This window comes from Leptosomus discolor, chromosome 13, assembly GCF_034619465.1.
Source record: "Leptosomus discolor isolate bLepDis1 chromosome 13, bLepDis1.hap2, whole genome shotgun sequence".
Taxonomy (NCBI): Eukaryota; Metazoa; Chordata; class Aves; order Leptosomiformes; family Leptosomidae; genus Leptosomus; species Leptosomus discolor.
The window spans coordinates 14,198,041-14,219,453 of NC_141403.1; the positions used below are offsets into that span (position 1 = coordinate 14,198,041).

A 21,413-nucleotide genomic window follows, 5' to 3' on the forward strand; every position below is an offset into this window, starting at 1 on the left:
ATCTTATAAAAAAGATACTGCTGAAAGAGATACATATTAAAAAGGAGACACAATTCTTAGAGGTTTAAAAATCTCCCTATGCCTTCTCACACTGTAATAAATTTATAAAAAACATTTGACACAGAAAATCTCCAAAGAAAGCATCCTGTTGAAATCACGTACCCTTTAAGCCACCCATCCTGCAAAAGCTACATAGTTCAGAAGGGCAGACTCCATATCATAAGCATTTAATTTTCATCATCCCGTCTGTAGTGAATAGTTTGTATTTCCTGAGCTATGAACATAGCCATCTCTCTGGTGCCCGCAGCAACCACTCGGCAGGACATCAGATCCAGAGGTCCCCCTGAGGACAAGAGGATTAATGAGAACTGTCTTCCGTGATGTAAAAAGGCAATGTATTCTTCAGTATAAACCACGCTGTAGTTAAGACAGTTCAGAAACACGGAAACAACTTCATACGTAGCTCCTTTTGGGTAGGAAGGACCACCTAATTCAACAACTCCTATCTGGAAATCTCTGGCAAAAAATGACTTCAGAAAATTCTAGACACAGTGCCAAAGTATGCAAAAGAGGCAGCGAATATCTAGATTTGTTCAGTATCGAACAATAAATGCAATATTCCCTTCTTTCAGCAACAGGAGGGGACAGAACAGAAATCAGTTCAATCATCATACCCTGCTTCTTAATCCGTCACATCTCTCCACCGTATCCACATGCCGGTCACCAGTAAACCATTACACTGAGATGTGTACTATCTCAATGAATAACATAAAAATCTGGAGACTGGGCTGTCCTTTACTCCCCCTGCGTAGTTCCTAGTCATAATGTTCAGACACATACTCTGGAGTCCTCCTTTCTTGGGAGGCAGTCTCTGCCAAAATCTGTTTGGAGTCTAAGCGTGTCTGCCAATCTCCTGAGCGAGTCCTTTACTTTAATTCTGATGCTTTAAAGGAATTACTCAAAGGCACGGAAATACAGTTTGACTCAGAAGAGCTTTGATGTGATGAAACCCCAAGGCAGGCATTACATCAGCGTGTTACAAATAACCAGCCAGAGTCTAGGGGAAAGTACAGAGGTTTCTACAGAACACTGCTAGAAATGAGGCAGTGCCACAGGAGGAGGACTGTACTGAGGTAACACAAGTTGCCCCAAAATAGCCACTCAGTCCCCAAAATGTCAATGAAAACAAGGATACTCACCTGAAGTGTCTATCACAGTGCCGCCCGCCTCTCTGATAATGACAGTCGCCGCTGCCAAGTCCCAGCAGTGTAACCCGAACTGGTAATAGGCATCTGCAGCGCCGGCCGCCAAATGGCACAGAGCCAGGGTGGAGCTCCCAATGACACGGACCCTAAACCCCGCGAGAAGGGGACACGCTAATGTAAAGCACGAAACGCCTTTGATTTCAACCCACGTGCCGATATTGCAAAACGCGCTATGGACTTGCTTGGGTATGGGGTTTTTTTAACGACTTTTGGTCACAAATATGAGACATACATTGTAGAGTATCTTACCCGTGTGCTTGGGCCTTGAGCAGTCTCTCAATGTTACCAAGGAACAATTTCAAAGTTGCAGGGTCACGTTTTGGACCAATTTCTGTTAAAATTAAGGCCTTCGAGATATCTGCAATGCAGGTAGTTGTTTCCATTAATTCAACAGCTTCCTGCTAGATTCTAGAAATTCGTTTTTAAATTAAACACTAATGACTTTTCACAGAAAAACAATTTTCATGTCCCTTTTATACCCCAAACTCTTTCATAGGGTAAGCGACAACTTTGCATAAAAATTCAAGCAAGACTAGATTTCTCATATCTAAACACACTTTTAAAAAAAGAAACAGCAAGATTTAAAACAAGAATGTATTCTTACATTCCTTCTCTTTCCATACATTGTCTTATTTCATTGACCAGCCAGCTTTTGGCAAATTCACTAACATTAGCGGTTAGCTAAAAATAATCCAGTGACCTAGTAACTATCAATGACGCTAATCTAATCATATTTGAAAACAGGATGGTTCTTCAATAGGGAACTTTAATGTAATTTGTTAACAAATTATAAACATTTCGGAACATAGTAAGAGGAAAGAAAAGTTTCTGCCTAAGTCACCAGTCACCCAGTAACGGCTCCCTTCCATTCTGACATTTCAGTCTGAAGACACCTTGTGACTGAAAAACCCCTTTCTTATCACAAACTAAAGCAGTATCTTAATAAATGATAATATATGAATCTTGTATTTGTATTGTGTTCAGCAAGGGCAGTTCTGACCTACAGCAGATGAGGATATCAGCCTTGTGTACAGCCAAAGCAGCGACTCACAGTGACCTGCCAGGTGTTGAAGTAGTCCTCACGTGAGATCTGAACATTGCTAGGGTATAACAAGCACATGCCAAGGTAGGTGGAGGCAGCTGATCAAATGCCAAGTGTCCTTGCTTCTGCTGGGCCAGCTGAACTCGGAGGCGTTAAAGATATGACAAAACTCAAAGGTTTAGCGGTTGATTACTTCGTAACCAGGCTGTGCCCAAGTGCCAGGTGTCACCTTCTACCCCAGGTTAAAGGCTAGGCATTCATTCTGATAGGGAATGTCTACCTGGTTATTACAGCTAATTGTATAAGCTGAAAATTCTTAGCAGAGGTAGCAAGGAGGTTTTCAAAAGCAAATTAGGCTGGACTGAGACATCGTTTAATTAAACAGGCTACTGATGAATTTAGTACTGCAGAGGAACATTATGGATTCAAGCAATGCGGTAAATGGTTGGTGAGTAACAGGTACGTAATTAGATTAAAAGTTACAGGGTATCACAAAGCTTAACTGTAGGAACATAGATTTAACAACCACTTTCTAAATTACTGCATTAAAATACAGACACACCAATCCAGGCATGCTGCAGGGTATTTGTAGTTTAGCCATTCCTGAAAGCTCTGGATGGTGAAAGCAATCTGCCTTAAATCTTTTTGCATAACAGACCCAATTTATAAAGAACATTTAATGCATGCCTCATTGCTGAAATGCACCAAGCATTCACACCACACCAGTCATAGCCAGGTTATGACTAAGACAGTTGTTCTTTTGAGTTATTAAACATATTTCTAATACACAAATGGATCTCTTCAATTTTCACCATGGCTAGAGGTAGAAACTGGATGAAGAGACTAAGGCAAGGAAGAGGGAGGTCTCTGCTTAGGAAAAGGAGCAGGCTGATCACAAGTCTCAATGAGGTTTCAGAAACTGAAGGTACAAGAGAAAATTTACTGACTACTCCTCGCTCTGATGGAGGCTAGAAAGATAAGGAGGCTTGGTAGAAGAGATTTAACAGTGGTATGGATAGATTCATGAGGAAAAGACTAATTCTGTTGACCACAGAAGATTAAGAAAAGCAAAAGCACTTACAGTATTAACACAAGTAAGGCCTGACCTGAATCTAAGCATGAGAAGGAAGTTACCCCTCAAGATCAAACAGAAGATGGATCCTTCATTTCAGTGTATCCTGACTGCTTGGACTCCCATACCAGACCCCTACAAAATTTGGCATTGACAAAGAACAGGGTTTGCCTGGACTGTGATTTCAAATGACTAAATCTGAACAACGACTGTAGAGCGTAGATCAATGTTATGCAACAGTCACATTTCCTGAAAACAAAAGGCATGAAGTAACATGACAGCCTAGATCTCCCAACACATCAGGCACTGGTGAAGTCTACTTGAGTTCCAGCGGTAGGTACAGGGAAACACACTCTCTGTTCCAGGGGTTCGTTTATTTCACTGAAGCCATAGTCCTTACAGGAAAAAAGCAACTGTGATATTATACACTTAAAACATCAATAGAAGTGAGACTAAAGAAGATCCATCTTCACTGGTGAAATTACCCACCACCAAATGATGTCTCTCAAAACAAAGGAAAATTTCAAAGCCTTTGAAAGGACAGACGGTCCAATTCCCTTGCTATGTTCTAGACACTCACGTAGACTGGATGTCCAGACAAAGGAGGACAAAAGTGGCATGTGCCAAAATTGTGCCTTGCTCAACTGAAAACGAGAACTCTCTGACCGCAAAAGTGAGCCAGGCCATTTGAAGAGTGGTTCAGCAAGCCCAACTGGGAGCACCTCTAGTTTTTCCTGATAGTCTTTGCCAGCCTGGACTTTTGTGGAATATGAGATATTGAGCATTGACAAAAACATGATGTATAATCAAGGATTAAAATCTTAGGGGGACACTGACTTTACAATTTGCTCCATCTCTCCAAACAGGGAGACCCCAGCTCACTATTAATTTAGGTGAATGGCCAAACTTCCCAAATTTCAGGGAAGTTTTGATACAGGGTCTGCTTGGGGTACTATAACACACTTGTACATTAAACCGCTTGACTTTACTGTGTTTCAAGTTTATTAAATCTCTTTTCCGGGTGAAATTTACAATGATGTACATTTTTGGCACATGTCTGCTTCTGTCTACAACTGGGTGTCATGTTCTCCTCTGCATTTTGATTGATTCAAAGAAAACTTCTCTACACACATCTGATTATTGTTATCTATTACCATAGCTAAACAGACAGACCTATGACTTGGTTGACCGATAAAAGAATTCCATTAAAGTGTTGACCAAGTGTTGCTAGCTATTTGTATGTTGAAACATACCTCACACACAAAAGCAAGCCGTTAAGGAGCCCCTAATGAAGCATGCATCCTTTAGTTTACTTTACTGTTAGCATGTATGCCTGCTGACATAATATGACATACAAGTTTATCGGAAAATAAGTGAACAACGCCATAGTACTCTGAAATTGATTCACCATTCCCATTGCATCTTGCTCATAAAAAGTTATGCCAGTATATAGCTGGAATGAAACTGGTGAATCTACTAATTCTTCCTTATTTTAAACAATGGTTACGAAGGAAAATAATTCAGGATTATTTACATAGTTCATATTCAGATGTATATTTTAAAAAGAAACTGAGGAAAGTTGTGATTTTTCAGAAAAAATCCAAACACATAACAACAAAATTATCATGCAGGTGAAATACTTTCCATCAGGATAATGATGTTCATTATCCTAATGATGATTTGCAACAACTCTGAAACAAAATTAACATATTCCTTTTAGAGTTCTAACAAAATCTAGACCAACCTGTCTCTTTTGATACCTGAAGCCTTTTGTCATTACAAAATGCCCCTTGACCTCTTCTACCAGTGTATAATCGTTCTTCAGTGCAGTGGTAAATTACACCAAATTCAAGCTTTAAGATTTTGAAAAGGAAAGAAATGAATGCAACTCAAATTACTCATCATAAATATAAACAACTACTAACGGCAGAAAGATCAGCAATATTTTAATTTGTACATATAATCAAAGATTATAGTGATGCTAATACACTGGAATAATTTTACTATTACTGTGATATTGAGATACAGGCCATATAAAATTCAGTTTATAATGAGAAGTTAATGCAACCTGTTCATGATCTTCTAAACTCTCACTTGCAGCTCATTTGTGTTCACATTAGAATGGACTAAATGCTAAGCTGATTTCAAATTCCATTGCATGTTTTTATTGAAAGTATGCAAGCCCTCTAAGGCCAGATTCTGATTGCTCTACTTTCACCGGTGAGCAGATACACCTAGAAGTAATCCCATGGACTTCAGCTGGCCCCTGAAGATTTGCAGCCCCAAATACACAGATATGATCACTCAGGCACCCAAACTCAGAAGTTACGGTGTGCTGTTTATTAACAGTGGATGCTTTCATATGCACTTCACCTTTCATGATGCATTTAATCTGCCCACCTTTTTGACCAAAGTAGTATACTCCAGTCACTTGTTCAAATGTCTCTCTGCAAAATCCTTTTGTTCACATAAAAGTGAGAACCTCATGAAGTCACACGACTCCAAGAGGAGTTTGAAGAGAAATACCAAATATTGTGGCCCTCAATGAAACCCTGAGAATAAGCAACACTGGGATTTTTGTGGGAGTATCTGTTTACCAATGAGAACAGGGTCAGAATTTGACCCTTGATTTAAACCCAAGGTATTTAATATTTCCATTACTTTAATAGGTTTCACCAAAAGATTTTAAAGCAAAACAAACTTCAGCGATCAGCTCATAAAATCACCCCTAGAGAAGTACTATTAGCAATATTTTATTTAGGGGTGGAAAGATACATAAAAACTAAGTGACTTGCCCAAGGTCACAGAAGTTGTTTGTAACAAGGTCAAGAAAACATCTCAGATGTTCTAGACTCCAAATCTTTTCCTGCTGCTCTCCTACATCCAATGTGAATAATCATTGGTGTTCATCAGAGACAATTCAAAGGGAATAGACTGTCCTTGCTCCCTACCCTGAGGTCCCATCTAAACCAATTTTTTTTTTGAGGAACACACTAATAATAGACTCTTTCCCTGAAGACATCTGCAGGAATTTCTTCAGTACTGTTCAGGGCTTACATTCAGGGCAGTTCCCCTGTGTGTACTTTGGCTCCTTTTCAGCTTACTCTTTTTTCTGCTTTTCCCATTTGTTTACTGAGGGAGATTTAACATAATTCTTTATTTTTGTTTCAGCTTTGTTTAGTTTACATAACCCAAAATATGCAGCATTAAAATCACAATGGTGTTCTAGAAAACATAAATATTAGAGAAAGCTGTCTGGTAATAATATGTAGTACTCAAAAGGACCTTTGCGAATGAATAAACCTCAGAAAAGCATGGAAGTGTTTCTCTGCAGTTACCATGTTTGAAAAGTCTAACTAGACATGTACACAACATGATTCTGTTTAGATCAGTATGAGCCACTAGCACATCTGAAAGCTGCTGTTATTACACAGAATTCTCGCTGGCTTCACTTACAGCTATACATGTATTTAAGATCATGGAATTAGGCTGAAGGAGGCACATTCCTTGGCAATTTGAATAGCTTTTCTTCTGTATATATCAAACTGTAAACCGGCAACGTATGGAGAAAAGGCAGTAGCACAAATGAGTATAGCTAGGAAACTCAAAACAGCACATATGAAGGCTAGGCACTTTTTTCCCCCCTGTAATCAAGCTCTCATGTGGGAAATAGAGTTATTTTACTATGTTAAGAAAACCACAAAGGCAGATTAAACTAACTAGGCTCATAATTTCGCACTCTTCATAGAAATCAGTTCTGAATTGCCTCATAGCAGCAGTTAGCTTTCACAGATACTGCTAGTAGGAAAGAAGCAATAAGAATAACGTAAGAACACTGGGAGATATGGTTAAAGTATGAACAGGCAGCACTATATTTAATACATTACGGTTTTGTCTTACAAATCCTTGCTCACACCAGTTCCCCCACATAAATCCTGTAATATTTATAACAATTTGTAAGAATTATCTTGTAATTGCCAGTTTGCATAAGCAAGTTTTGCAGGACTATGATTTTAGACTAGTAAAGTATGATCAAACGCATTTGGTAATGATGGAAAAACCTGAGCAGTGGCTGCTTTTTTTTAAAAAAAATTATTTTATTTAAAGTTCCCACATGGTTTTGAGACTTCTAACCAGATCTCAGGTACCCATCTTAAAGAACATACTTCATACCTCTTTGTTAACAGCAAATCCAATGCTCACTGCCACTGTTGGAAATCTGTGACAAAAAATAAATGAAGTATTACTGATGAAAAATCTCTCAAATTACTCCTTATGCAACTCCCTCAGGCAACAAAACCCCACATGGAGCTCTGTGATTTTACTTGTGTCAAAATGCTCTTGACATTTTACTATTTCTCCTTTGTTGGCCCCTTTAACTTTGTCGGTTCTTTTGAATATGTAACTTAATACTGGAGAAGGCAAGAAATAAACACACACCAGGATTTTTATACTAAATGTGTTGTATATTTTAGTGACCTTTTTGCTTTAGTGTAATTGAATTATTCAGTACAAAATCATTAATGTTGTTATAACAAGTCATCACTTCTAAGAGCACATTTTGTTCAAGTTCAAGCACCTGAGATAGCAATTAAGTAGCACAGAGATACCTTGCTGATGACATCAACATAAGGAGAAACCAGTTCCTCTACCCTCTCTTTTGTCAAAGAGACAATCATGTATTTAATCTGCTCCTTTTCACTATAATTTTGCATTTTAAACAATGAAACAAATTAATTTCTTTAAAAAATGTTTTAAAAAGGGCTGTGAAGTAAAGGCTCAGGAAATACTGCTAGAAAGAGAAAATTTTGCTTAATTGCATGAAACATCAGCACATGACACCCCTCCATCTCCCCTTGAATTCTATGTAATTGCACCAAAACACTGGGGTTTTTTTAATGATAACTGCAGTTATGTTAAATCACTAAACACAAGGCAGAACTTATTTTAGGATTTTAAGTAGTATGATGAATACTCACTAATTTACAACTCCTAGCACTCAAATGACGAATTAAACTTTTGTATTTTTGCAGTCACAATCTCTAGATTTCTTTTTGCAGAAGTTTAAAAACCGTATGTAAGTACGACTTAGCTTTCAGTTCTGCTCTGCATCTATGCAATGGTTGTACTTCCTAGGAAAAATGAAGCACTTGTATTTGAAAGGGAGAAAACACCACCACTAAAAGGAATGTGTTACAACCACATAAGGCGTTAGGCCAAGTGTCATCACAGCACAGCCTTGTTCCTCCAGTTCAGCTCAAGTCTCTGCACGTTAACGTGTGGTTATGTATAAATGAGCTATGAGTCAAGAGCTTTGGGTCATTAAGCAATCAGCAGAAACTTTAGCTTATCTTTAGATAACAGTAGAGAGCTCTCTCCAGCACAAACACACACTCCCTCAAATACACTGCGCGAGGTACAAACAGATAAAGGGATGACTCCTACTTATGAGTCAAAGGAACAAATCTACCACAGTAAAACATCTTTAAGTGGAAGCGAGGCTTTGTGAGAAGCTACATTTTGCTTTTTTACGTATTTCCTAGTTCACTGTCCACTTACCTGTGCACAAAGTTGCACGTTCCATCAACAGGGTCAATAATCCAGGTCGGACTGTCGGTGAGGACACATTTTGAACCAGCAGCAGTGGATTCTTCTGCAATAAACCTGCATTTGGTGTGGAGTAAAACAAGCGTCCCAGAAAGTTGGCTTAGATACGTGACTTGGAAAGTCAAACTCCATCTTTCTGTTTTTGAAGAGATACTTAATTTATATATATATATATTTACATACAAATCATGGAATCATAGACTGTTTTGGGCTGGAAGGGACCTTAAAGACCATCCAGTTCCAACCCCCTGCCATGGGCAGGGACACCTTCCACCAGACCAGGTTGCTCCCAGCCCCATCCAACCTGGCCTTGAGCACTGCCAGGGAGGGGGCAGCCACAGCTGCTCTGGGCAGCCTCTGCCAGTGCCTCACCACCTTCACAGTGAGGAATTTCTTCCTAACATCTGACCTAAATCTCCCCTCTTGCAGTTTGAAACTGTTACCCCTCACCCTATCACCACCCTCCCTGATCAAGAGTCCCTCCCCACCTTCCCTGCAGCCCCCTTTCAGCACTGAAGGCCGCTCTAAGGTCTCCCCAGAGCCTTCTCTTCTCCAGGCTGAACACCCCCGACTCTCTCAGCCTGTCCTCACAGGGAGCTGCTCCAGCCCCTGAGCATCTCTGTGGCCTCCTGTGGACCCGCTCAAGCAGGTCCATGTCTGTCTTGCGCTGGGGGCCCCAGAGCTGGATGCAACCCTGCAGGGGGGTCTCACCAGAGCAGAGCAGAGGGGCAGAATCCCCTCCCTTGACCTGCTGGCCACGCTGCTCTGGATGCAGCCCAGGATGCCATTGGCTTTGTGGGCTGCAAGTGCACGTTGCTGGGTCATGTTCAGTTTTTCACCGACCAGCACCCCCAAGTCCTCCTCCCCAGGGCTGCTCTGCATCCACTCATCCCCCAGCCTGTGTCTGTGCTTGGGATTGCCCCAACCCAGGTGCAGGACCTTGCACTTGGTCTTGCTGAACCTCATGAGGTTGGCCTGGGCCCACCTCTCCCAACTTACACATATATAATATAAATATATATATATAAAAACCATTTTTTTTTGTATAAATGGACATGTATGTATAAACACACACATTGCTTTTTTCATTTGGGAATGGGGAACTTTCATAGAAACTTTGAAGGAGAGTTCTCAAATTTGTAGCATACTATTTTACATGGTAAAGGTAAAAAAGAACTCCATTTATACTAACTTTCCCAATATACCATTAAGAAAGTCATGAAAATGAATGCAAAAATGGATCTGAACTGGCATCCCTGGAACTCTAGAAGAAGGTTTCTTTTATGCAGAATGTAATTTTATGGATTAGGCCTGTCTCTTGCAGTAAGTAATACAAACTGCAAACTGTAGTTCCTTCTCTTTCGCAGCCAAATTCAGTCAGCAGGAAATAATGCGCTCCTAGAAAATCCACAATCTCACTCCTACTTGAATTTTTTACAGTAGTCTGACTCAGGAAATTAAAAGGTTTACAAAGCTGAACTTTCTTTTTCCCATGACCCAGAGAAAATCAACAAATTAATTTTTTGTTTGTTGTTAGGATGCACAAGGCACACATTGAAATCTAAGCTCATCTTCTGTTCTGTTGTTCTGTCCCAATTTCTTTTAGTAGATATGCTTTTTTTTCCCCTCTTTTTTCCCTGGGAAACGAACATCCAGTTCTGGCACATTTCCTGCTGACCTTAATTATCCCTGCTCTCCCATAAACTGCTTGGTCTGTTTCTGTAAGTGTTGTGCAGGTGCTACTCTCACAGATTTGAATAAAGTTGTGTATGTATAGAAGGAGCAGCAGCTATTTTCTTCTGTGCCCTCAAGACATGCTGCATGATGCCACATAACACTTGCAACCATGAACTTAAAATGTTCTGCAGACAGTACAGGAGGAGACTTCTTGAATTTTCCAAATGCTACTTTGCCTTTCCTTCAGTAGAAAGGGACTATTTTGATGGCATTATGGACCCACAGTTGGTATGAAGAGGGAAGTAGGAAGTGTTTGTTGCTATTTTCATCTCCATTAAAGATAATAGCTGAAGGACGAAGTGTTAGTGTGCAACTGAGAAATGAGAAAGACTTGAACAAGTGTTTGGAATTCTCAGTCAACGTAACACTTTGCAGACCCCTTGTTCTAAATATTCCATTATTTTGTCTTGCTGGTGCTGTATCATTTGACTTTTGCTTTTACAAATTTTGTAATTAGCAGCTAAACCCAACCATATGCTTGGGCTGCGCTGCTGGCTGCAGAGGAAGCTCATCTTCTTGCAGATGGAGTACCTTACATCCCATCTCAGATTGTCCATCTTCCCCATAACTTATGCCTCTGCCTCAACCCTCTGACAGCTCCCCCAGCCAGAGTCTGAACTGTAGCTGTTGTCTTTTCAGCCAAAGAAATGTGAAATGGGAACCTCTTTAAAGACAAGAGTATTTGTGTAAGGTGTTTTGCTCCCAAGCATGGTAAGTCTGTCCCTCACCTTCTCCTTACAGCGAGGTGCGACGCTGCAGGCCCCACACACAGAAATGCTAACGTGAAACCGGAGCACAGCAATGCCATTGATAAAGACTTGATGTCTAAGAATAATTTATCCAAAACAGATGTAGGACAAATTAGGTGCACATTTTATGAAATTTGGGCTAATAGGTTAAAATAAACCCCTTGCTGCTATACAATACTGGGAACTGTGAGAGTCCCTCAAGGTCAACATCAGCTGTGTTGCTCTATGGCTCTCTGTCCTGTAAAAACATGCAAACTAAGGAAAACATTTGCCTGAAGTAGTGGAGACCGAGTTTTAGGAACAGCTTGAGAAGTGGGAGGAGTAGCCATGTTATTACAGCAGTTAATTTAATATGCCAGCCTGCCAGCTCTGCTGACCTCTCTTCAAATCTGGATTAAAGTTTTCTCCCACTGAAAATGAGCCCAGTAATTTTAGCCAAGCCTTAGTGTACATCTGTTCATACCATAGTGTCACTCTGAAATTCATTGCTGGAACAGCAGGGAAACTGTATCATAGCACAGAGTGCAGCAGGAGTGACAGCCAGTTGAGGGCAGGAGGTTCAAACCAGGGCTATCCCTCACCTTCCCCTTATGGGGGTCTGAGGGCGGAAAGATGGGAAGCTAGAGTTGGACGTCACCCTCCATAATAGCTGTGTCCTGGTTTTAATGTCTACAGGATTAAGGACACAATTCACACCTAAGACGACAACTTGTGCGACAATAACACAGGCAAATGGTAAGATAGACTTTTTCAACCAGTAGCCCCTGATATTGTGGCTGTGCCTACCCACAACTCAAAGATCTATCAGAAAAAATATCCTTTTGAAAAGACTCACTTGGAGCATGGCAGAATCCTCAAGAGTGGGCAAAGATGAAAACTTGAGTGGAGCATGAATGAGGATGACACATACCACTTAGCCAAGCAGAGAAGAAGAAAGAAATATGGGACAGAATTACCTTTTTAACAGGTTTTCCTAATATTTCTCTTTTCTTCTGAGTACATTTCCAATATCTCAAGACTCATTACTGCCACAGTGCAAATGGTGCAGATTCTAATGAGATCCATTTTAGTTTTTCTAACTCCTAATGTACATTTTTTGACTCAGAGAACATAAGAATCAAGACGATTTAAGGGAAAAGAAATAACAGAAATCTTCAGTGATGCTTTCAACAACAAGATTAGGGGAAAGACTGAACGTAATTTAAATGACCTTTTAATGTTTTCATTGTCCTTTCATTTAAACCTTGATTGCTACTGTGGACTCCTCATTGCAAGCTTTTAATCTAGTCTAATTAAATTTAGTTTTAATCTATGGTTTAATCTAAATGCATTCACTGTCTGAACGAACTCCAAACAAAACCATCAACCAATTTCAGCAAAAAAAAAATTGTCTTGATGAAATGGCAATTCTTTAATTTGCTTATAAAGTCAGAGTTAATAAAGTCAGGGATTTTTCACTTCCTAGGTCTATGTTGACCTTACAACTTTTGTTCCCATTCTGAGTAACCTGAGTGCTTCTGATGATCATAATTTTATGTGAAATGTGTATGTTTTATGTTATCTGCCAGACTGTTCAAGGAAAAAAAAAAACATTATAAGAGTGGAGATGAGAAAAGCACACAGCCAGCAATAGTAGGAGTATTACACAAATAATAGGCTTGTAAATCCTGGCACTCTCTTGAGAATCATGGCCAAGAACCACACATTGTGCTGTACAGTACTGCTTCAATATGTGATCACATACAACATGTATTTATAAAGCCATATTTAGTATATAATGTTCTTTCTGCTCCTTCTTATGGTGTTTTCTTTTCCAGCAGCATCGTTGACAATCAGATTAGTAGCTGAGCCCTCCAGATTTTCATCTCTGTTGATTTCTGCACAGCGCTACGGTGCAAGGCTCATCTCCATCAGAGATGCACACAGTCAGAAGGAAGTCATATGGTATTTAAGGGATACACAGGCTGTGTACCAGCTCTGCAGGAAGATGAATTTCACCTTTGCCGACTGAAGTCAAATGTGGAAATTGACTGCAGAGTCTCCGCATCAAACCAAACCTGGCCAACTAATACAAAACCTCTCTCTAATCTGTGCATGTGCTAGGAGTTGTTATTTTCATATAGACCATAATAATAGGAGTCATCAATCTGATCTATTTTTAAAACCATGGGTTGACACCCCATATAGTAATTTATAACCTGTTTATGTATACGAATCAAATGATGATGATGATAAACAACCCTGCTTCTCACTGATGTTAAGAGTCTATACAACACAAGGTAAATGTGACTAAATATGATACTTGTCCTGGTCTGACAAACGCTTATGTATGATGACGAAAGAAAGTGAAGGAAAGGTCTGCAAGACGGGACCTTTGCTATTATTAATTTCAGCTGTATTTTAATAGATATCCTTAGCATAACTCTTATACAATAGAGAACAGATCAGTATTCTGAAAATCATGGAGATCCATCTGAAACCTTCATACTGGATGTCCCTACAGGGAAAACATTACTATTAAATACATATATTAAGAAACTTAACTCTTAGAAAATATAAAGTATAAATACAGGGAAGTGGTACTTTTTAAAAAAAGGAGTCCAACAGCAATAGATTAATATGTAAGAGAGATATATAGACTTTTAAAATGCCCTTTAAATGCCAGTCAGATACACGTCTCTTAAAGGAAAAAAGGTCATTGATAGTTTCTTTCTATAGGCACTCACCTGTGGGAGGGAAACTTCTCTTTCAGAACAGAAATAATTAAATTTTCCACAAAATGATCAGTTTCTGTCACAAGATCTGCTGCAGATGTCTTTGTGGACACTTGTTTTTCCTCTGTAAGAGCTTTCCTAATAATCTGAAACAGAAGTTCACAAATCAGATTTGTTGGCCATTCATCATGTGTACACTAGAATAATATATTTACTGAAAAATTATAGCTAATCCTGAAAAACAACTGTAGGCCTAATTCTACCAGAGCCTGTTCTAATTCTTCTGACTAAAAATCTTTCTGAGCTAATGAGTAGTCTTTAGGCACACAGCATTTTGAATCACTCTGCAAGAACCTCTCTTGACAGTTCAGAAAAGGACTGATGAATGGGATGCAACTAACGGAATAAAAGGATGATGGGAGTCATCATGATTTAGGAAATCATAAAAAATGCACATAATATAAGAAAGAGCCTTGAGGCTCAGGAATTTTTCATGGAAACCCCTTTTTCTTTTTTCTTTTTTTTTTTTAATTTACAGGGCCAACACCCCACTGCTCTCTTACTTTAAAAAACATGCAATAAGGCAAACCTCACTGGTTTCTTTTTTTACCAATAAAGACACACTAAGTTTATTTTTTCTCGTGTATATGGAGTTTTGGAAGTACAAACGCTGACCACCCACTAGTTCCCAAAGAATTGCTATATATTTAACAAAAACAAAATTTTAAACTTTTCCCTAGATCTGGAACCAGCGATCTAAACCCTGGATTCACTTCTGGAAAAGTCTTCATCTCATTTCTCAAGGGTTTTAATGTTACAAACTCAGAACTAAACCACATCAAGTGCAAATGCACATATGGGAAAACAGTTAATAAAAGCTTTTTCCCAATTTCTTTCTGTTTTTTTCCACTCCTTCATTAAAAAGAAAAATAAGGGGACAGGATGAAAAAGGAGCCGACTTATCTTTTAACAAGTGAAAATGATAACTATTTGAAATTAGGAAAGCCAAAACAAAGCAAAAATTAAGCACCACTTATTTGTATAGAATTATATTAGCTAAACCCAGCACCAACTAGATCAATATTCCAAGTTCCTTCTGAAACTTACATATTTCAATTGTTTAACTAAATTGCCATTGATCAAAGTATTTTAAAACCACTGAGAAATGTTTGATGACCAAAGAAAACAGTTCTGCTGTATTATGCATGGGAAAGGGAACCAGCAACTCCCAAATTTCAGCCTTGGCTCTCTGGTTTTGCAGTATAAAATACTACGTTTGAAGGATGTTCCCACGAGTAATGGGTACTGCTGACTGTTGCCTCAGTACGGAAGGTATCTGGACTAATGTTTCCGTTTCGCGAGCTGTAAAACTTCAGTTATGCCTATTTAGTGAGGTTGTGAGGGCAGGTTAATACTTGGTGGTTTGAGGTCTTGCTAAAGTTCATTATTGTATATCAAAATATTAACCACACTTAACCTTTTTACTCCCTTCAATGCCCTGCATGGTTTTCTTGAAGGTTTTACCACAGAAGCGTAAAAGTGCAGCTCTAGGAAGGCCCTCGGGCTCCTCTTCGGTCCAAAGCAAAATCCAAAATACTCCAGCCATCTCAGTTGTGTATTCCAAAAAAACCTGCTATACTGATATCTTTTATTTTAATTGCTCTTTTTGTATATGGCCTATATATAAGTAAATGCCCTGCTTAGAACTGGGCTCAGAACTTCGCACAGTGAAATACATGACGAATACATTCCTTCCGATAGAGAAGATTCAAATTTCTTCTTAGCAGTGCCATGTTCTTGACTCCAGTTTTAATAGATAGTAGACTGAGGAGATTTTTGCAGCCATTTAAATCAGCATGTGCCACTGCTCAGCAGGGGAGTGAGAGCACACCTGAGCCCTGCTGCAAAAAGAAGAGCAGTGGGGAAAGCTCTCTCCTGTGGATGTGCTAGGCAGATGATTGCTTTTCATTGTGCTCCAGCACTTGATCTCTCCTTTTTGAATACAAGCCTTCGCACCTCTCAGCACCGAACTTAATACTTTTAATTTCTGATCCTTTCTGCAGTTGTTCATGACTGTTTTTAACTTTAACCCTGTCCATTTCTCTGGTGACCTGCATGTGCTGGCCTGAGGCTCCAGTCACTTTGGAAGTGGGAATAGCCAAGGGTGTGACTCTGACGTGACGTGGTGGCTGATGGCCTTCTCGCCCATCTCCTCATCGGCAGGCCCATGCTGAGAGGCCATGACATATATTGCCCACCCTTATGATGGACTGCTTTTCCCCACCTCTTGTGCAACCGATGTGTCGAGGGGAGAGCAGGAGAGAAGTCATGACGCTGTGCTGAGCTCACCAGCCACAAATGGGCACCACATCTGCATTAGCTCACCTGTGGTACCAGGGGATGCCACGGGATGGACAGGTCCCTGCTAATTCTCTGCCTCTTATGAAGGGTCTGACAAAAGGGACTCATACACGTTTGCACCAGCTTGTACAGGTATGCAATCCATGCCAGAGTCCCCCACAAAGATCACATTCCCCGCATCATCGTTGAAACAGCTTTTATTCTTCACAAATTTATCAAACAGCTCAGAGAGGTCCAGAATTCAACTCATGTCGAATAACTCTAAAAAACATCTGCCTACAAAGAGTGTTAAGAGACTAGTGCCTCAGAGTACTTTGAGAGCATCCCGCAGCTCCTCCCACTGCAGGAGCCTTATGATAAGGTTTGTAGATACCTACTGCAATTGCCCAGTCTTCCCAGCTGGGCATGGAGGTCTATGAAAGTCTCGCTTTAGGTAGCAGGCAGCAGGTAAGTGGAAGACCAAAGGAACTACAGGTTGATGAAATGAAAACAGCTGATTGTTCCTTATCACTATTGTATAATGAAACTGCCAACCAAGATGCTGTATTTTGGCTGTAAATGTATTTTACCAGGCGTTATCACTGTATTATAGGTTGTCCCTAGATTATGGAGATTTTACAGCAATTTCTAAGCAGCTGATTTTTCGGAATGTGGTTATTTAGAGCAGGATCACTTTAGCCCATGCTGCCCCTCCTCTAACAAAGAAATGGCTAGATCTTATCCTAATACCCTGCCTGGGAGCATATGGGGGGTTATGCAAAGCGAGGGGTATTTATGGCAGTGTATGTATGAAGACCACATCACAGAGCAAGACCCAGCCCGTCCCTGCTCCCTTCATCATTTGCCATGGATCACGGGAAATGGAGGCATGAGGGCTCAGTGCAATAACAGTCCTGGACTCTTCCTTTCCTAACTCCTCTGTGAAATTAAGTCATACAAAGGAGAATGGAGGGGACAGAGGACCGAGATGCTTTCTTCCCCAACACCTGCCAGCAGAGCCACCTACAGTGAGGCGCTCGTGTTGGATATTTCATCTCACCGTACTGCTTGCACTCACCACACACTTCTGGGAGCTCCAAGATGGATTTACTTGCTTGCAACATTGTCCTGAAATATTTGCTCACTGATAAAACCAAACATCTAGATAAAAAGCATAACTACCTGCAAATAACTTAGGAAATACCAATCTGGTTTGCTAAAAAATCTGTTCATATTCCATAGAAAACAGACTAACAATATCCCCTGGGAGCAAATATGGGGGAAAAAAATCTCAGCTTTTTAGAATATCAGTGGAAATTTTGCCTTTTTTAGTGGGATTCTGCTAGGTCTCCTATGCCTTATAAAATTATTTTCTGGAAAAAAAAAAGAGAGAAAAAAAGTAATTTGTGTGGACTTCAACATGCTAGCTTCTAGTCTCAGTTTTTTACCCTTGTTTTCACGTGGATGCAAATCTACTCATTCTGGTGAAGTTTGTCCAACTGTAGTTGCAGAGAACTGTGTAAATCTTACTCAATGCTCTCAATAGCATCAAAGATGCAGAGACTAGTTGTGCCTGCTTTTCTTTAGCAAAAGCCGTATCAAGCCAATGGGTGTACTCCCATGAACATAGCAAGTAGAATTTACTCACAGAAAAAGCAGAAGAGAGGTTTGAAAAAGTGGAGTTATATGTGGCCTTCCACAGTGAATTAGACACAATTTTAATGCAGGTCAATTACAGAGATTACATACCCATATATATTAAATGAGAGCCTGTGATATTTCGTAAAAATAATGGAACTAAGTAACAGGACGGGCAAGAAAGACCGTGATTTTAACCTGGGAATAGAAGTTGCCTCCAGCAACATCACTTTTGACACATATTCAAGTAATCATTTCTTTATCGGCCTTTTAAGTTTAGAAGAAACTATTCCAGTGCATAGATGCCTATCTGTTGGAAAGAAGATACATGTTACTCATACCCATGAAACATGATGCAATATAAACCAAACAGTCACGTAAACCAAAAGGGGAAACTAGGAAACTGTATTACTGATTAACTGTTCCTAGAAATCCAAAATCTTGACTTGCATGCCTTTCTTCAGGTTGGCCTCTGCGCCAAGACTCTCATAGAGTTTCTAACGATTCCAACCTTTCCTGACCTGCCACGGTCCGGAGAAATGGAGAGCCTTAAAAGAAAGGCTGAAGTGGCAAAATTTCATGCAGGGATGGACAGGACTCAGATCTGGGGTGACAGAGAGTGCAAGCAGATTTATGGGGATGGAGGTAAAGGTGGGAACGTCTGAGGGATGGGAAGAGAGGCAGAAGAAAAAGATGAACTTGACCAGTGGAACTGACTATTTTTGATGACCAAAATAAACCTCAACTTTATCAGTCAATTTTCAACAAAAATCCAGTTCTATAAAACCTATGTTACGCTGCATTTTGTGTCCTTATCTCTAGCTTCTTTTGGGAATAGCTGGAAGTAGATCGACAAATAAAAGATACAGCCCTACCAGCACCTTTTCTTCCACAAGGATATCTGATGATTTTTGTAACTAAAAACAGTCCTTAACATTACAAAGTTAATAAAAACTCTTCCCAGTTCAAAAGTCCTACTTAAACAACATCCTTGACTGGTTTAAATTTGGCCTGCCAAGGAATCGGCCATTTCCTGCCAGTTGCAAGGTAGTGATGACAAACTGCGAACTAAAAAGATGCAAGGATTAATCTTCTGGAATGTTTATTTCTTACAGGAAATGGTGCTCAGCTGCGATCTTCTGGGTGATGAAAAAGGCTGGAGTTGGTTATGGCTGTCTTCACAAATTGTTTTTTTGAGAAATAAGGTGTGGAGGCTTAAGCAAGTCATGAGAATCTCTTGTGAAATGGCTGGCAGAATGATTATGCGGGAGAAACTCCTGACTGGAGAGTCTGTGAGAGCATGGCCTGTCATCCTGATTTGGATTATCCATTTATTCCCTGTATTACTAAAACTAGTCTCCTTTCCTCTGGCATTCCATTAATCTTTGTGTGCAACTTCTACTAAGGAGAAAATATCTTTAGTAACACATATTAAGGAAAAGTTACAGGTCCTGGACTCAAGATAGAAAAGGGGGCTTCTTAAATCATATTGTACAGGTACAAAGCATGTTTCAAAATAGAGCAGAATGGAAGCAGAAGAGAAATACGTGTTGCTGAGGTTTGTGTTTTAGCCAATTCCTCATCTAAACAATCTGCTGATCCCACTATCTTGGCTCTGTTATGGCTGGTGGAAGTTTTGCTGCTGCACACAGTGGGGCCAGGATGTCTCCTGAGATGACTAACCTTCTGCTGTGTCGAAACATGGATTTTAAATAAGCTATTGTAGATCTTCACAGAGCCACTTCTGGTTTATCCCTAGCAAGTGAATTTCAGTCATTCTGAAGACAAAACCTCCCTGACACGACCATGTTTCTCTCCACAAGCTGCTCAAAACCAAATGCTGGTACTGCAATGTGTAAATACACAATATTCTGGATAAATGCACGACGGCATAAACCCTCAGTTGTACATAAATTAACTGTTAGCATCACAGCATGCTGCAAAACATTACAGTAGCAGAATAAATGCTCGGTGCATGTTTGAAAAAGTTACTGAAGCAGCATCACGCTGACAAATCTTTCCGCCTTTTTTTTTAACTAAATAAAAATAATCCCAGTCACAAAGTAAATCTGCTTTCACCTGAAGTGCTTCCTCGTCCTTACGCTGGATGCAGCCTCCGAAGGAAGGGCCCCGGGGGATGCAGCCCCCGAAAGAAACGGCCCCGGGGGATGCAGCCCCCGAAAGAAGCAGCCCTGGGGGATGCAGCCCCCGAAGGAAGGGCCCCGAGGGACGCAGCCACCGAGCGGAGCGGCTCCCGTTGCCGACAGCCCTCCCGCTGCGGAGGGGAGCGGCCGAGGGCTCCGCGGCGGCCCGGCTGAGCCGGTGCCGAGCCCTGCCGCCCTCCTCCTCCTCCGCAGCTCTGCCGCACCAACCCAGTGCCCACACGGCCCTTCCTCAAACCGCCCGGGAGAAGGATGCTCCAGCCGCGGGGCAGCCCGACCCGACCCCCCCGGGCCCCTCCGCGGCCCCCGCCCGCCGCCGGGCAGCGTCCCGGAGCGGAGCGGGCGGCGGCGCGGCTCTCACCTGCCCGGCGCGGAGCGCCAGCTGCACCGCCACCTCCGCGCACTCCTTCCAGGGGTCCCCGCCGCCGCCGGCCGCCGCCACCCCCCCTCCCTCCTCCTCCTCCTCGCACGGCTTCATAGCGGCGGCGGCGGCTCTGCTGCCCGGAGCAGGGCCGGGGGGCGCGGGAGGCCCGGCTCCCCGCCGAGGAGCGGCCGCAGAGGAGGGTGTCGGGCGCGCACACCGCCGCCGTCCCTCCCTCCCGCCCGCCCGCCGCGCCGCGGCCGCCGCTGTCACTCTGCGCCCCGGCGCCGCCCCGCTGAGGGGAGCGGGGCGGAGGGAGGTGGCCCGGCGGCCGCCGTGATCAATGGGGAAGGCGGGCTGCAGCGCGGCGCCTGGCTGCTGCGCGCTGACTTTAGGTGAGCCCCGGGGGCGGAGAAGGGCCGGGAGAGGGGGGGGGTGCCACGGAGAGCAGCGCCGAGGCCGCGCCGGGGAGGGCAGGATGTGGCGGCGAGGCCGCCGGCCCGCCCCGCGCCGCCGCCATCGCCGTGGCCGTGGCCCAGCCGCCCCGCCTGACATGGCGCCGCGGCTGTTACCGCCGGCCGGGCCGGGCCCCCCTGCCCGGGGCTGGGGCGTTATTGTGTCTTCCGAGATAAGGAGGCACCGTTCCTCGGGCCCGAGCGGCCCCTCGGGGCCGCCGCTGCTCTTCCCTCCCGGGCGATGCCCGCGGGAGCGGCCTGCCAGCGGGGC

At 42.0% G+C, this 21,413-nt stretch overlaps 1 protein-coding gene across 1 annotated transcript; it reads right to left on the reverse strand.

The window, feature by feature from the left end:
• Positions 1 to 227: 227 nt before the first annotated feature.
• Positions 228 to 20,804, reverse strand: IMPA2 (inositol monophosphatase 2). Its single transcript, XM_086472640.1, has 8 exons — positions 20,688 to 20,804; positions 14,199 to 14,332; positions 8,939 to 9,043; positions 7,553 to 7,598; positions 5,124 to 5,232; positions 1,515 to 1,623; positions 1,200 to 1,351; positions 228 to 343 (listed from the first exon to the last, which is right to left on the reverse strand). Exons 1-8 carry the CDS (start codon positions 20,802 to 20,804, stop codon positions 228 to 230), a joined length of 888 nt encoding a protein of 295 aa, XP_086328766.1.
• Between the last annotated feature and the right edge of the window lie 609 nt (positions 20,805 to 21,413).